This window comes from Aulonocara stuartgranti (assembly GCF_965226115.1).
Source record: "Aulonocara stuartgranti genome assembly, chromosome: 15".
Lineage (NCBI taxonomy): Eukaryota > Metazoa > Chordata > Actinopteri > Cichliformes > Cichlidae > Aulonocara > Aulonocara stuartgranti.
Window position 1 is genome coordinate 12,399,053 of NC_138951.1, and position 17,528 is coordinate 12,416,580.

At 40.4% G+C, this 17,528-nt stretch overlaps 1 protein-coding gene across 1 annotated transcript in view; it reads left to right on the top strand.

The window, feature by feature from the left end:
* The window catches only part of LOC309689233 (serine/threonine-protein kinase pim-1-like), a 25,966-nt gene extending 8,478 nt beyond the window's left edge, over positions 1-17,488 (top strand). Inside the window, exons 2-10 of the mRNA XM_082505514.1 lie at positions 14,834-14,910; positions 15,303-15,539; positions 15,665-15,790; positions 15,914-16,008; positions 16,147-16,194; positions 16,279-16,497; positions 16,587-16,767; positions 16,854-17,024; positions 17,114-17,488. Coding sequence (XP_082361640.1) covers positions 14,834-14,910; positions 15,303-15,539; positions 15,665-15,790; positions 15,914-16,008; positions 16,147-16,194; positions 16,279-16,497; positions 16,587-16,767; positions 16,854-17,024; positions 17,114-17,205 — 1,246 coding nt within the window. The 3' untranslated portion in view covers positions 17,206-17,488. The remainder of the gene's footprint in view (positions 1-14,833; positions 14,911-15,302; positions 15,540-15,664; positions 15,791-15,913; positions 16,009-16,146; positions 16,195-16,278; positions 16,498-16,586; positions 16,768-16,853; positions 17,025-17,113) is intronic.
* The last annotated feature ends 40 nt before the right edge of the window (positions 17,489-17,528 follow it).

Sequence of the window (17,528 nt, forward strand, 5' to 3'; positions counted from 1 at the left end):
TCACTATCCCCTGGTTGTAGTTAGCATTCCTCACCAGTTTTTTATACAGAAGTTTATGATTTTGTATTGTATCCACCTCCCTGCACTCTATATGTCTCTTTCCCCACTTAACCATCCTCTGAAAGTATTCTGGTCTTGTCTCTGCCTTCGGCCCCTGATTTTCCCACCCAATTAAAAACCGGTATGGAATAGCTAACCAGAACCATAACAATATCTGACATTTATGAATATATGGCTTCTTTAACAGCGTACACACATTTGCATAAAAAATCGTATCTAACTTTAACGGAATGTTCGGTACCCCTTTTCCCCCATCGGCAACCTCCTGATACATTTGTACTCTCTTTACGTACTCGTAACCTCCCCATATAAAGTTAAATATTCCCCTCATTATTTGTGCTCTAAATACTTGTGGCATCGGGAACACATAGCCTAGATACAATAATTTCGGCACCACCTCACTCTTTATCACTAACACCTTCCCAGTAATTGTAAGCTTCCTCATTTTCCATAGTCGTAATTTCCTTTCCACCTCTGCCATCTTCCCCTTCCAGTTCCAAATAGCATCGCCCTCCTTATTCCCAAAAGAAATTCCTAGAATGTCCATAGGACCTTCACACAAAGTATAATCACAAATATTTTCCCTTCTACCTTCCCACGTCCCCAAGTACTTATATTTTGTCTTTTCCTTATTTATTTTTGATCCTGTAACTTCTTCATATATTTTTAATATTTCCACAACTTCTCTTAAACTATCGTCGTCCGCTAAATATAGTATAGTATCATCCGCATATTGAGATATTTTCAAACATTCCCCCCCCGGCATCATTATCCCCCTCACTCTTTTATTCTCCCGAATCGCACAAGCCAATGGTTCAACATATAATACATAGAGTACCACCGATAACGGGCACCCTTGTCTCAACCCCCTCGCTTGATGAACTTTTTCCGTGAGGAACCCGTTCAATTTGATTTTTGAATATATCTCTTTATAAAGGATCCTCACCCACCTTATAAATTGTTTTCCCAAGCCCATCTTAGTCATTACCTCCCACAAAATTTCGTAATCTAGCCTATCAAATGCCTTTTGTTGGTCTAAACTTACACAGATTGCCGCCATTTTTCTATCCTTTACATATGCAAGTATGTCTCTATGTAATTGTATATTCCATGAAATTTGTCTCCCCTTCACCCCACACGTTTGATCACTTCCCACTATATCCGACATTACCCCTACCAGTCTATTTGCAATTATCTTACTTAAAATCTTATAATCTACACATAACATAGTGAGCGGTCTATAATTATCAAGTAAATGAGGATTCCCTTTCTTAAATAATAACGAAATCACACCCGTCCTCATACTCTCCGCCATCTCTTCCCCCTCTAATATTTCTTTAAAGACCTCCAACAAATGTAACCCTATCACTCCCCAAAATACCTCATAAAATTCTTTCGTTAATCCATCTATTCCTGGTACCCTATTTACCTTCATTCCCTTTACCACCTTATATGCCTCTTCCATCGTTATTTCCCTTTCCAGAAACTCCCTATCTTCCTCTACTAATCTCCTCTTTAATGACCCCAAAAGAACATCTCTTTTTTCTGTCCCTACTTTTTCTTTTCTAAATAAATCCTCGTAATATTCTTTTACTACCCCCAACATGCTTTCCCTCCCTATAATCTCCTTCCCATCCTTTTCCAATTTCTCTATAACCCCCCTTTTATCCCTACTTTTCATCTTTTTAAAAAAATATGCGGAACACCTTTCATCTTCCTCATACTCTTTCTGTTTTAATTTATATGTTTCTGCTCTTGCCTTCCTCTCTAATAACTCTTCTTGCCTCACCTTTAAGTCTTCAATTTTCAAATCTACATTTTTTTCCTTCCCCTCCTTTTGTATAACATAAATATGTTCTATCTCTTTTTGTAACATATTAAATTCTTCTTTTCTACGTTTAGATCTATCTGTACAATATTCTATCGTAAATTTTTTTATCTTGCATTTTACATCCTCCCACCAATCCCCTTTTTTTCCATAAAGTTCTTTTACTTTCACCCATAAAGGGAAGATCTCTAAAAATTTATCCCTATAATCTTTTTCCTTTAACACCTCATTATTTAATTTCCAATATCCCTTCCCGTATTCCATCCCTTCTATCTCCAAATCCACCTCTACCGCCTGGTGATCCGTGAGTAGAACCGGAATCGTTTTTCCCCCTTTAATTTTACACTTTTTATCTATCAAAATATAGTCCAACCTACTCTGTACCCCCCTTGTATTCCTCCATGTATACCCTACTTTTTTCCCCAGAAGTCTGCCCATAACATCCGTTAACCCGTATTGTCTTATAAATGTCTTTAATGGGAGAGAAAATTTTTCTTTTTCTAAAGATACATTAAAATCCCCTCCCACTATAATATTTTTCCTTGTAATAAAACAAGTGTCCATCGACAAAAGGAGTTCTCTTCTTTGTTTTGGATCCACATGTGCATACACATTTATTATCCGGCTTTGGACCCCGTTTTTTTCTACATCTACCACCATCACTCTTCCCTGTATCACCGTATAACTTTCTTTTATTTTTATACTTTTATTTCCACACAACACTCCCACCCCTGTCCCATATACTCCTCCTATACTCCATGCCGATTCACCCCCCCTCCACTGCTCCGAAAAAATAACAACATCCTTCTCGTCCTTCAAATGTACCTCCTGTAATAAACATACATCAAAATTATAAAACAACAGAAATTCATATACCATTTGTCTTTTTCTGGCATTTTTTAACCCCCTTACATTTAACGTAATTATTCGGAACCTCACCATTTTGTAGTAAAAAAAGGGGTATCTATACACCTAAGCAGAGGGCACTTAATAATTTTATAACAAAGAAACAAAAGAAAAAACAGATACCATCTCCTAGTTGTCTTTTTGATCTTCATATCCCCTGAAAAAAAGGAAAACTTTACAAAATTAGAGCCGAAAAAGAAAAAAAAGAAAAACCTCTGTCGTCCATTTTCCCCTCCCTTATTAGTCCATGTTGACTTGCGCCAGCAAATTTTTTATAAATGAATCTTCCGATTTTTCTTCACTTTCTACTTCTTCTTCTTCAACGTCTCCATCACTCGTTAAATCACTCATTGGTGTGTGCATACATTCAGTCTGCGTCCCTCTCAACACATACGCTCCCATCTCCCCTCCCTCTTCCATCCGCTCTCCTTTACCTTCTTTCAAATTAGTCTCTCCTGGAGGGACTCCCGAGCTCACTTTCCTACGCCTTTTGGCCGACTTTCTTCGTGGCTTAGCTGCCACTTCCCATATTTGTCCTTCTTCGCACTGCTTCTCCCCATTTTTCTCCCCCATCTTATCGCCTTCTTCTTTTCCTTGTTCGGCCCCATCCTCTCCCCCCCCCCTTCTTCCTCATTAGTCTGATTCCTTTCTGCTGGTGGCGCCTCTTGTGCGCTTTCCCCAATATTTGTTCCTATATCCGTTTCTTCATACCGCTCTACCTCGGTCCCTGCTTTAGCTGCTTCCGAATATGATCTGGGCCTAGTGCAATCTCTTGCCATATGTGTATCTGAGCCACATAAGTGACACCTTCTAGGCTCTTTGCAGTCTCTTGTGATATGGCCATTTTTCCCGCAGCTCCTACACCTCACCTGCTCACAATTGTCTGCATTATGTCCCGTACTGCCGCATTTTCTGCATGCTTGTGGCTGTCCTGCATACACCAAAAAACCTCTGTCTGCTCCGATGGAAAACACTGCAGGCGGGTGGCAGTATCCATCTTCCGTTGTCATATCCATTTTAAGTTTTACCCGAAACTGTCTTTTTCCAGTCCATAGGCCTAGCCCGTCCTTTATTTTTCGTACCCCTGGGAGCACTGTAACGTACCGCCCCAGGAAGTACTTAATGGTCTCTTCTGTAACCCAGGGATTATACATGTGCACCGTTAAAATCCTATAATCGTTCCTGTATAACGGGGTTACCATATATTTTTTTAGTTCTTCATTTTCTTCTGTACCACATCTCTTTCTCACCTCCTCCGCGTACTCTCCCGTGCAAAAAGTCACGTCATAGTGCTTACTTGCCGTGCTTTGCTGGAGGCAGTAGATTTCCTCTGGTTGTACCTTCAATGCATCATAAAGAATCCTTCGTCCGAAATTAATTCTGTCATGGAAATCCTTTTCTTTATCCATTAGTTCGAATCTCAAGGTATTCCTCGTTCCATACGACCATGTATTCCTCTCCGAAAAATTGGCCGACGTCGCCGCCATCCTACATTGCTTCTCGCCTTGTAACTGATAAGAACAGATACTACACTTGATCTTAGCCAAAAGGCCGAGAAGCGATACCCACATATCGCACGACAGAAACGACTCATTCTGCTTACTGCAACTCTAACTCATGGTTACAATGAAGAACACAGTCGCCTTCTAACAAATGGTAGAGGACAGGTCGATGTTTTACTGACGTTTTACCTCCGAAACATCACAATATAACTATGGTCGGCATGTTTCAGTTTTTAAACGGCGCCACATATATGACGACACTTTAGTTTCTGAAACGCCGGTCAGCGCATGCCGGTTAATGAGATTCAAAATCACGTGGTCGCCTGCAGTCCAATCAGCGGTCGTTGAGACGGAGCGTCTTCAATTCATTTTTATAACTTTCTTGGCGTTATAATTGTTTTCATAATATGATAATTACATACTGTTACATTTTTAATGTTTCTCCTCCCGGTAACTGTATTCCTGTTATGTCTGGGCTTTCCCTAATTGCACAAGCCAACGCTTCTACATATAACATGTACAGTAAGACTGAGAGGGGGCGACCTTGGCACAGACCTCTCATTTGTCTTTCATCCCAGCTTTTTTGGGGGTGACTGGGTGGGGGGATATTGCTCACAGCAAATTCCTAAAAACTCCTATTGATCATTGTTGCTCCCATAGATACATTTCAGTTTACCAGTCATGAGGCTCCAAATTATACCAGGAGTGGGGTTTGAACCCACGAGAGCATGCGCTCATTGGAGCTTAAGTCCAACGCCTTAACCACTCGGCCATCCTGATGCATATATATTGTGCATGCGTGTTCCTTTAGGAAACAGGAAGATTGCTAGGAGAAAGAAACGTCTTAATCTTGTTTGTTAGGATCATAGCCATAAATGGAGGACTCTTATAAAGTCCATGGATTTTCATTCACACATATTACATGAGGTATCTACTCTTTACACACTAAGGATCCACACTACCAGGGCTACGGCACACAGCTGTTTTATAAATCATCAAAACCAATACTATCCTAAGATTTATTATATACAAAAATGATCTGTTCCAAAATGTTTTCATGTAATCCTGAAAACAGAAAAACAATCTTCTGCACTATTAACCATCCACAAATGGAAACAACAGACAATACAGGTGATTTTAGCTAAAAAGCCAAGAAAAAATTGTGTGGGTTTTTTTTTTCAAACGATGTAATTTACAGCCACAGAGGACAGAAAGCTGCAGTATGTAGAGAAAGAGAAGAGTTAAACCTATAATCAACATGAGTCCTTGTAGATGGCAGCCTCCGGTTTTTAAAGACTTCTATTGGTCTCTAGTGGACAACAGAGGTAACTGCAGGATTGGAGCCAGAATAGTGTAACTGCAGTTGAAAACGACATATTTTTTTGATTTCCCATAGAAAGTGTGTGTCCAGCCACGTGTCAGTCCAAGTGGCAGGATTTAGTAATTCTGGTAATAGTTAAATGTAAGTCATTCACAAATATTAAGTCGCAAGATTTCAGTCTGACTAACCTTGGAAGATTACACGAAGACAATGTCCAGATATTCAGACGCACACATATATCTAGCGTATAAGAAAATTCTTTGCACAAACTGTTGAGTCAAATGCCATTTGTTTTTCACAGCTTCAGGGGGTGCACCGTTCCTAGAAATACTGCAATACCAGGTCGATGCGTGGAGTGGACGGAGCAAGCCCCTATTCCATCTCCCTGCTCCAAAAATCAATTTAATATATGGTCCCCGGGTAGGGGACGTATCAGATATTAAACTGATAAGAACAGATTTTTTTTTTTTTCTTCACACATATTACATGAGGTATCTACTCTTTACACACTAAGGATCCACACTACCAGGGCTACGGCACACAGCTGTTTTATAAATCATCAAAACCAATACTATCCTAAGATTTATTATATACAAAAATGATCTGTTCCAAAATGTTTTCATGTAATCCTGAAAACAGAAAAACAATCTTCTGCACTATTAACCATCCACAAATGGAAACAACAGACAATACAGGTGATTTTAGCTAAAAAGCCAAGAAAAAATTGTGTGGGTTTTTTTTTTCAAACGATGTAATTTACAGCCACAGAGGACAGAAAGCTGCAGTATGTAGAGAAAGAGAAGAGTTAAACCTATAATCAACATGAGTCCTTGTAGATGGCAGCCTCCGGTTTTTAAAGACTTCTATTGGTCTCTAGTGGACAACAGAGGTAACTGCAGGATTGGAGCCAGAATAGTGTAACTGCAGTTGAAAACGACATATTTTTTTGATTTCCCATAGAAAGTGTGTGTCCAGCCACGTGTCAGTCCAAGTGGCAGGATTTAGTAATTGTGGTAATAGTTAAATGTAAGTCATTCACAAATATTAAGTCGCAAGATTTCAGTCTGACTAACCTTGGAAGATTACACGAAGACAATGTCCAGATATGCAGACGCACGCATATATCTAGCGTATAAGAAATTTCTTTGCACAAACTGTTGAGTCAAATGCCATTTGTTTTTCACAGCTTCAAGGGGTGCACCGTTCCTAGAAATACTGCAATACCAGGTCGATGCGTGGAGTGGACGGAGCAAGCCCCTATTCCATCTCCCTGCTCCAAAAATCAATTTAATATATGGTCCCCGGGTAGGGGACGTATCAGATATTAAACTGATAAGAACAGATACTACACTTGATCTTAGCCAAAAGGCCGAGAAGCGATACCCACATATCGCACGACAGAAACGACTCATTCTGCTTACTGCAACTCTAACTCATGGTTACAATGAAGAACACAGTCGCCTTCTAACAAATGGTAGAGGACAGGTCGATGTTTTACTGACGTTTTACCTCCGAAACATCACAATATAACTATGGTCGGCATGTTTCAGTTTTTAAACGGCGCCACATATATGACGACACTTTAGTTTCTGAAACGCCGGTCAGCGCATGCCGGTTAATGAGATTCAAAATCACGTGGTCGCCTGCAGTCCAATCAGCGGTCGTTGAGACGGAGCGTCTTCAATTCATTTTTATAACTTTCTTGGCGTTATAATTGTTTTCATAATATGATAATTACATACTGTTAAATTTTTAATGTTTCTCCTCCCGGTAACTGTATTCCTGTTATGTCTGGGCTTTCCCTAATTGCACAAGCCAACGCTTCTACATATAACATGTACAGTAAGACTGAGAGGGGGCGACCTTGGCACAGACCTCTCATTTGTCTTTCATCCCAGCTTTTTTGGGGGTGACTGGGTGGGGGGATATTGCTCACAGCAAATTCCTAAAAACTCCTATTGATCATTGTTGCTCCCATAGATACATTTCAGTTTACCAGTCATGAGGCTCCAAATTATACCAGGAGTGGGGTTTGAACCTACGAGAGCATGCGCTCATTGGAGCTTAAGTCCAACGCCTTAACCACTCGGCCATAGGGTTTACAGGGATGGAGGACTCAAATGAGAAAATATCCAGCGAGCAGCAGTTTTTGGTGCAATGTTTCAAAACAAGCTATGCAGAAGAGCATGTTTGGGAGCACCGTACATCTGACTTTGAAGCAGATGGGCTACAGCAACAGAAGGCCAAAATGAGAGCCACACTAACAGCTACAACAACTTTTTCAAGAATATTATTTTATGACAGACTTGAGAATGAATGATGAATATGAATCGGAAACAACAATGAACAACAATGTGAAACTGCTCATGAATCATTTAATCTATGAGTGAAAGTAGTTTTCTTTAATCTCCTCCTCCTTTAGTTTGCCTCTCCTCTTTATAAGCTCCAGCTCTCTTCTCCTACTCACATCTCTAAACAGTAAAGATCATTTACACCTCACACTGACAACATGCTGTGGACCTTCTGCACTCTCATCACTGCTCTAACATGTAAGATCTTCTTATTCCATTTTTTAGTCCATATTTAGAGCTAAACTTTAAACTTCTATTTTTTCTGTGTTTCCTGGCAGATGTTGATGCAGTGATTGTGTTGACCCAAACACCTGCTGTCCACACAGTTTCTCCAGGTCAAGAAGTTGTTCTCAACTGTAACATAGAGAGAGATGATGGGAATTCTGTTAGATGGTATAAACAAGTTCCTGGAACGGTTCCTCAGTATGTTCTAAGATTTTATCATTCTAGCAGCTCACCCAGCTTTGGAACAGGATTCTCCTCAGACAGATTCAACTCTAAGTCCTCATCAAACATTGATTACCAGTTCATTATCAAGCGAGCAGAGACAGGAGACTCTGCAGTGTATTACTGTCAGACATGGGATGACTCTGCCAGTGCAGCTGTACCACAGTGATTTAGACAGTGACAAAAACCTCCTCATTAGTACTTCTGCTTTTTTAGAAACTTTCACATGCAAAAAAAAAAAAAGACCCATAAAAGAAACCCTGTAATGTGCTATTAAACACTAAATCCTCCATTTTTAAATCCTTTTTAATCTTCATTATTAAAGGCATAAAGAGGAAAGCACTGAAGTATGTACATCTCATTTACTCACATCAGATCACATAAACCAAACTATCCAACATATAGTATTATATGTTGCTGCAAGCTATTCTTAATAACAGAAATTTTATAGATACTACTCACAGGTCTAACTGTCCAACAGCAGTTTAACTTATCATTTAAAAAAAAGTGTAGTTAACATGCAGTTTAAAAAATATATATAAAGCTATACTGAAGCTAGTTTAGAGCTTCTACACCATCTTCATTTACATTTAGTTTTGATTATTCAGAAACATATTTTTAAGGCAGAAGGAAAATATAGAAGTGTGAGGATAAGGACACTAGTGATAAATGTTTGATTCTTTTACAACCATTTTTAAGAACACGGTGTGATTTATTGTAGCTATTGTATTATTATGGTATATATTTTTCTATCATTTGTAAAAATGATGACGATCAAACTGACTGACATAATACTCATGGGAAGGAAATATACAGTATTTACTCAGTGTCTTTTCTGCACACTGCAATTCTGTCAAGAATACTTGAATGTGTTTTAAGTATTTTACTATTGGGTGGCTGTAGCTCAGGTGGCAGAGCAGGTCAGCCACTAATCAGATGGTTGGTGGTTTGATCCCAGGCTGCCTCCTGGCTGCATGCCAAATATCCTTGGGCAAGATACTAACCCCATGTTTGCCTACTGGTGGTGGTCAGAGGGCCCGGTGGCGCCAGTGTCCGCCTCTGTCAGTGCGTCCCAGGGCAGCTGTGGCTACAATGTAGCTTGCTATCGCCAGTGTGTGAATGACTGAATGTAGTGTGAAGCGCTTTGGGGTCCTTAGGGACTAGAAAAGCGCTATACAAATGCAGGCCATTTACTTGTTTAAATGATTAGCACTAGTGCTCATAAACCACAACGTAATGATCTGTGAATGTGCTTGAAAGCGATTGTTTACAGTACACAGCAGTTATGTTAAAAATATGCTTCTCTGTTATCCGAAATAGAAATACAAAAACTAAAAGTTTTTTTATTTGCAAAAACTAACAGATCGAAAAAATACATTCCCCAAACAAACAAAACAAACTTTGTTGTTGATGACTGATGAATAAAAATAACAAAAAAGAATGCAGTACAGTAGAATTGTATTGCATGGGATCATTTTACAAATAAACTAATGCCAACAAATAACTAAAGCACAATAAACAAACATTGAGCTTATTTGAAATTCATCCATCCATCCATCCATTTGCTTCCGCTTATCCTTTTCAGGGTCACGGGGGGCGCTGGAGCCTATCTCAGCTGTCATAGGGCGAGAGGCAGGGTACACCCTGCACAGCATCAGGAAAAAGGAGCACGAGAAGCTTGAGAAATACCAAAGGCTCAGAGAAGAGCTCGAGAAGATGTGGAGGGTTAAGGTAACAGTGGTCCCAGTGGTAATTGGAACACTCGGTTTGGTGACTCCCAAGCTAGGTGAGCGGCTCCAGCAGATCCCAGGAACAACATCAGAGATCTCTGTCCAGAAGAGCGCAGCCCTAAGAACATAAATAAACATAAATCAGAATAAATTTGATAGTATTGACATTATATAAATTAGAGATGGACCGATCCGATATTACGTATCGGTATCGGTCCGATACTGACCTAAATTACTGGATCGGATATCGGAGAAAAATAAAAAAATGTAATCCGATCCATTAAATATCACGAAATCACCTCGCAAAACTTGCAACATGCCGTAACTCACCTCAGAACGTTAGCACGTCGGAGCAGTATGCATCACGTGATATAGCGGCTGTGGCATGCGGGACCTGTCGGTGGTCTGGATAGCATTTGGAGCTTCGCTAGCAACCTGGCATTTCATCTCCGACAAAGTTATCCCCGAGAGAAGTAAAGCAAGTGTGTAAGTCCATCTCTGAATGTTTGTAAAGCATTCCTGCGTTAAGCTTAATAAGCGACTGCCTCTTCTTGCTAACAAATGCACAAAAAAAACCCCAAAAAGAAATCTTTCTACCTTCTGCAAAGTTCATCGCCCCAGAAAGACAAGTCAAAACAAGTAAAAAAAAAATAAAAATGTAACAGCCTCCCGATTATGACCAATATATCATTTACGTCACTGATACATCCGTAACTGAAATTAACTCAGAACAATTTGTTTATTTTTTTAAATGGTCATTCAGAATCAGAAGATTATTTACGGTGATGTTTTTGGTGGGAGTGAAACAACAATCTACTGATAAAACCAATAAAAATAAGATATGATAATAAGAAATAACCACTGTTGGAAGCCTTATTTACTCTTATCGCCTTAATCATGTGCAGTAATTAAAGTTGAAATGAGAAACTTTGCATTTGAAAGATGCTCTTCTACTGGGCACTCAAAATGCTTTCTTACAACAAGCATCATTCATCCACACCTTCATACATAATGTGCGCACATTTTAAATATAAATTAATATTACTGTAGCAGTATTTTTTTTTTTTAAAAAAAAAGATAAAATGGCCACATTTAAGAAGGCAGGACCTGCAGTTATTGTCCTTTTCCAGACATTTATCTGGCACTTACTTTGGGGTTTTCTGCAGCTCGTCCTCGGGGCCCTCCAGACACAGAGACAGCAGGTCGTAACCCAGGATCTTCTGGGCTATGGTGAACATTTCTTTAATGTTGGGGTATTTCAAAAGTCCTCTGCCCATGCCCACAAACTGGCTGCCCTGACTGGGGAAGAGGAGCACGGAGCAGCCGCTGCTTTTGGGTGAGGCGCCGCGGCTGGCTCGCTGTTCGGGGGAAAAGCGGGGGCTTCAGCCGGAGGAGGGTAATCTCCAGCCGTGGAACCGGGCTTGTTGGTGGACAGCGTCCTGCTCAGAGAGACCAGCGACCTGACCTTCCCTCTGGAAGATGCCGCCATCCTGACTGCCACTGATGCCAACATGAGCTGTTCCTCATCCAACGACGTGTCTGCAGATGAAATAAGACGCACAGCCCGCCCGGACAAACTGTAATCACCAAAAGAGTCAACTTTGCTTGAACTCAATTCTGACATCTGCTCGGCATGACACCTCACAGGGAGACGAAAACAACCGCCAGAGGAAAGAAAAGAACAAAATCTTCAGCGAAGGAAGATGATATCTCCAATAAAACTATTTTTGAAGCCATTATGGGACTTGACAAAAAATTTGAAGCACAACTGGAGGATATCAAGGAACAAAACAGACAAAGTGCAGCTATGGTTGCCAGCTTGGCTAAGGCTGTAGAGTTTAACGCTGCAGAGATAGCTGATTGCAAACTGAAAGTTGTTAAACTGGCAAATGCGAATGAACTGCTGCTTAAAGAAAACGAAGACTTGAAAAGAAGAGTGAGAGAACAAGAGCGCTACCGAATGAGGTGGTGCCTAAAACTGAAAGGGGTGAAGGAAGACAAAGACGAAAACATTAGAGTGAAGGTTTTGCAAACGCTTCAGAAGATTGCCCCTGACTTGAACTTAGAAGAGGCTGTTGATATTGTCCACCGCTTAGGGAAACAAGTTGATGGCAGAAACAGAAACATCATTATTCTATTCACACAGAGGCGAATTAAAGAAGAATTGTGGAGGCGCACCAAAGATTCTTCAACCTGCAAGCAAGAAGGCATCAGCTTCGCAGAGATGTTGCTGCAGGAGGACATACAAGATCGACAGCGCCTATGGCCTCTGGTGGAGGAAGAAAGACGTGCAAAACTACAAATATCTGTAGTTTCCACTCCGTATATTTTCAAAACAAACTCGTTACTTTGGGTTTAACGCATTTGGGGGAAGTTAATATTTCACGTCACTGCAGGCCTTCAAACAATGAGATTTGAGCCTAAACAGTGAAAGGCAGTCGCGTTTTAATCAGTAGAGGATGTCGCATAAAAAGAGATGAAAGAACAAACCATGTACTGTAGTGTTGATTTATTTATTTTTAGCACAACACCTGAACAACCCCACGTGCCCATAATTTGCGGTACTTCAGAAAAAAAGGAGTGAACATAAAAGGGAGTAAAATGTTGTGTCAGGTAATTTCAAATGCAGCATTTCTATCACCTCAACAAACACTAACTGTGTTACAGTGTGTTGCTATCTAAAGCTCTACTTGCTGTATTTCACAGGAAGAGAAAGAATGAGAGCTAACTTCACTCAGAGATATAGAAAGAAAGAGAAAGAAACCAGGCTGTATTTAAAGGTAAGGACTGCTTAGTGATATTTGATAAAATGTAGTTGTATTTTCACAGGGACATAAAGTGCTTGTCTTACTCCCTTCTTCTAGCTCGAAATTACTTGCCAAGTGGTAAGGACCGTTCATGGTCACACGGTGAGAACATTGGTGTTGACTATGAAGAGATAGGGTCAGACAGGGGAGGGGCCAGTCAGATTTATCAACTCAACCTCCTTAAAGCATGGAGAGAGGCTGAAACCAATCTCTGGTGAGCCCGGTTAAGGAAAGAGATGAGTTGGTGCCTGAGATGCCAAATTCCAACATCCTCATTCCCGCCATTGAGATAACACTCTCACACAGGCCCAGAGAGCAGATGTTGCTGCATTGCAGATGTGTTATACCCCCTGCCCAGCCGAATGACTCTCAAAACGAAAATTTTGCAGAAAATCAATGTGATCGCTTGAATCACTGGAATTATCATCTCGATATCTCTTGTCCTTCTTTCATTTCAGACGTCTTGAAAACAAGTTTTAACAAAGTCCTGGAGAAGTGCCCAATGCTGGAGGACCTCCTGCTTTACCCCTGGCTCAGATAAACTCCTCTCTGACACAAACACACACGCATACTGAATTCACATCTTGCCATACAAATGTGATACAGTAACCAACTTTCTTTCTTTCAGAAAGAAAGAAAATTGGGAGATTCAAAAATTTCCTCACAGTAATGTTTGCATCAGTCTATCAGACGAATCCCCTCCAAGTCCAATATTTACATCAGTTACAGTGATAATGCTTGGTGTCTACTTTCAGCCACCGCAGTAGAATGCCAGGAATGAATCTCATTGAAATCGTAGTTGCATTTGCTATTTCATTTAATTGTCATGGATGATACACAGATAACCCAACAGCAAACAGAGGAAAACAATGGGCTTAAATACACAGAGGGATAAATGAGGGAATAAGACACAGGATGAGAGCACAGCTGCGAGAAATCACAAACAACAAGACCATGGGGAAGGAAAACTGAAAACACTAACATAGTCTAAGGAGCTTAGAAAGAAAACGTCTGGACTTCTTTAAGTTGCTTGAAGATGTTCAAGCAAAGTTTAAGTTCTTTTCATCCGAGAAGGTGAAACATCTTCAAGCAACTTCAAGTCCAGACGCTTTCTTTCCAAACTCCTTAGACTACGATGACCTAGATGACTGAGAACCTTCACAGACATGAAAACACTAACACAGCACACATGACTATCAAAGTAAAACAGCAAACAAGAGACTTTTACAAAGACACAGAGTTGACACAGAGACATGACTGACTGGGGAGAAATTGGGGAACATGGAAACAAGAGTGACTAGACATGACACGTGGGACACAGGGGCAAGGCAAAGTAACAGAAACCTAAAGCCTAAGAATATAACACAAGAAGAAAACAATAAAGAGAACCAAAAACATACATAAGAATAATCAATGAATATAAATGAACAAACACAAAACACTGGGTCACAGACTCACTACCATGACAGTTAAATGTACATAATAAATACTTTAAATCAGATGACAATGTAGCTGACACTGTGTTTATTATAATGTGTGTGGTCAACCACAAATCTTCATACTGTCATCCATAGATGAGGTCTTTATACAAATGATGAAAGATAATGAAAGAAACTGTTTAATTGATATGAAATGATTGAATTATAAGAAATATTATGGCTTTGTCTGCCAGTGTTTTTCTGTAAACTACTTTGAACTACTGGCAGTCAGTGAAGTCACTGAAAGGCAAGATTCTATGTTGTGTTGCCGTAGTTTCCAGAGTTTACTTATAAAGCTCACTTACAGAATTCAGTTAGAAAAGTCAAGCATTTGAAGGGTGCACATTTGAAGGAATATTAACTCAATCTTAGCTCATTACGGTTTACATTTTCGATTTTAAAGGGTCTCCGAAATTACAATGAAAAAGGAAACAAGAAAAATTGCCACTCCAGCCGATAAGAAAGATTCGGGAGATCAAGGTAAGTAAAATAATAAAATCAAATCCTGGTAAAATCCAAATCCTAGAAATGTTGACACTGTGTGAATCATTTTTGGAGCAATTGAATCATATGTTTAATTGAAAATAGCTTTAATACAAGATGTCTAATCAAAGAAAGGTTACCGGTCTTTTGGTAAAATAATGTAATAAGTTTATTCTTGGACTCAACAGTAAAAACAGACCAACAAGTGCCATCAAGATCTAAGACTTAGTAAACCTAGTATCAACTCGCACTGATCAGTTATTTTTTTCATCCCAAGATTAAACTTGTGATCATTTAAGCAAAAGCAATTTCAAATTCTTTGCCATCAAACTGCTTCCAGTCTTGATGTCGGGGACTCTTTTTCACCACTGTGTTGTTGTCGTTTATAGATTGTAAGAGCAGGACTGCTAAAAGAAAGGCCAGTCCTGAAAAGAAGACCCCAATGAAAAGGAGGAGGGTCGCTGAGCAGGCTGGTCCTTCCACCAGCTCAGATGTGGTCAAAGGAGTGAAGCGCAAGGTTGTGCAAGATGAAGAGGACACAACAAAGAGAGCAAAGAGGGCTAAACTTCTTGACCATATGAGCGGTGACAAGGAGCAAGCATCCTCCTCGTTGGACTCTGGTAAAGGTAGGCTAATTAGTTGAATAAGGGGGTAGATTAAGTGTGGTTGCTAGGTTTAAGATATTGGTGTTTAGTGTTTGTGTCTATCATCCAGTGAGCTGATATGCTTTTGGTGTTTTCCACATCTCCAGACTTGAACAACAAACAGGTGTGCGCAAAAAATGGCAAAAGAAAGGCCACGGGAGACGACAGAGAGTCACCCAAGAAAAAAAAAAGGAATGTGGACCAGGACAAAAAATCAGTGGCAGACCAAAAACGTAAGTAGCAAGCAGCTTGGGTTTTATATTCAGGGGAAGGGCAAAAGGAACATTTAGGCTACAGAGGAGAGTAATTTGTGTCACAGCTGTAATAAAACAAGATTTGCTGTTTTGTCTGTTCAGGTGAATTCCAAGCCAGATATGTGGAGGAGCACCAGCTCGGAGAAGGAGGCTGCGGAGCAGTGTTTTCTGGCTACCGGATAGAAGATCGTTTTCCAGTAAGTGTTCAGATGATGGTAGTAAGACAGGCAGTAACGCAGATAATGGATAATATCGTAAACTGAGACGTCTGCTGTGTTTCCACCTTTCATTATGTCATACTGAGGAAATGCTCACCAATGCTCTGTGTCTTCTAGGTTGCCATCAAACACATTCCCAAAAATAAAGTCTACTGCAAAGTGGCGGTAAGCGTCCAACACTTGAATTAGTTTTACATTACTGGATTGAATGCGGCGTTCCTCATCATCCACTTTGTTGTAATATTTCAGGATGAAAGCGGGAAGATGCTCTCGGTGGAAGTGGCCATTATGGTTAAACTTGCAGGTGAAGCAGAAGGGTCAGTGGGAATATCAGCACCTGTGTCCTTGCTGGAGTGGTTCGACCTTGGCACAGAGCTGATCCTGGTGCTGGAGAGACCTGTCCCCGCTGTGGACCTGCAAAAATACAAAGCAGAATATGGAAGAACCTTACCAGAGGACAAGGCCAAGGTAGGTTGACTGGGAGAGCCTTAGACTGTACAGCATTCAATCAAGGCAGAAAAGCATTAACTCATTATTGTGTTTTTCATCTTTTCCAGGTCATTCTGAAGCAACTAGTTGATGCTGTAAAGGAACTTGAGGATAAACACATCTTTCATCGGGACATCAAGGGAGAAAACATTCTGATTGAGACCGGCTCCGATGTGCCTCGAGTTCGCATCATTGACTTTGGACTGAGCTGCTTTGTTAAACAGCGATCTCTGTATCGCGTCTTCTATGGTAACATATTCTGCTCCTGCTTTTCACAGATGTAGCAATTTGTGTCTTTTGTTTTAGAAGAAATTGTAATTGTGTCTGTTTGTTAGGCACTCCTCTTCACACCCCTCCCGAGTGGTACAGGAGGAGCTGCTACAGGTGTGGACCCACCACGGTGTGGCAAATGGGAGTGGTGTTGTATGAAGCGCTTCATGCACGGCACTTTAGTACCGAGAGGTTCCTCGCAAAGAAACTGAGCATCAAAAAGCGTCTGTCCACAGGTAAGAAAACTTCACACTTCCAGATTCACTGATGCCTTGGATCACTAGAACTATCATCTTCATCTTTTTGATCTTTTCTTTCTTTCAAGAATGCCAGAATTTCTTGGAGGCATGTTTAACTATAGCCCCGGAGAAGCGCCCAACACTGGAGGAGCTCCAGCTTCACCCCTGGCTAAGATAGCACACACAAACACACAATTCACACCTTATCATATAAGTGTGATACATTGTGGTAACCTCCTTTCTTTTTTCTGTTGGACAGGAATGGGTCAATCTTAAAAAATAAATAAATAAAAAATTAGCTTTTTCGGACTTCCTGTAACCCCCCCAGCCATCCCAGGAAAGGGGATCTCTCTTTGAATGGGCTTTCCCGAGGTTTCTTCCCATCGATCTGGCCCCCTGGGGAGTTTTTCCTCGTCTTCATAGAGAGCTTGGGCTGGGTCAGGAGCTCCATCAAAACTGTCTTTATTTGATGACATTAAAGTCATTAAATAAAGATGTGTT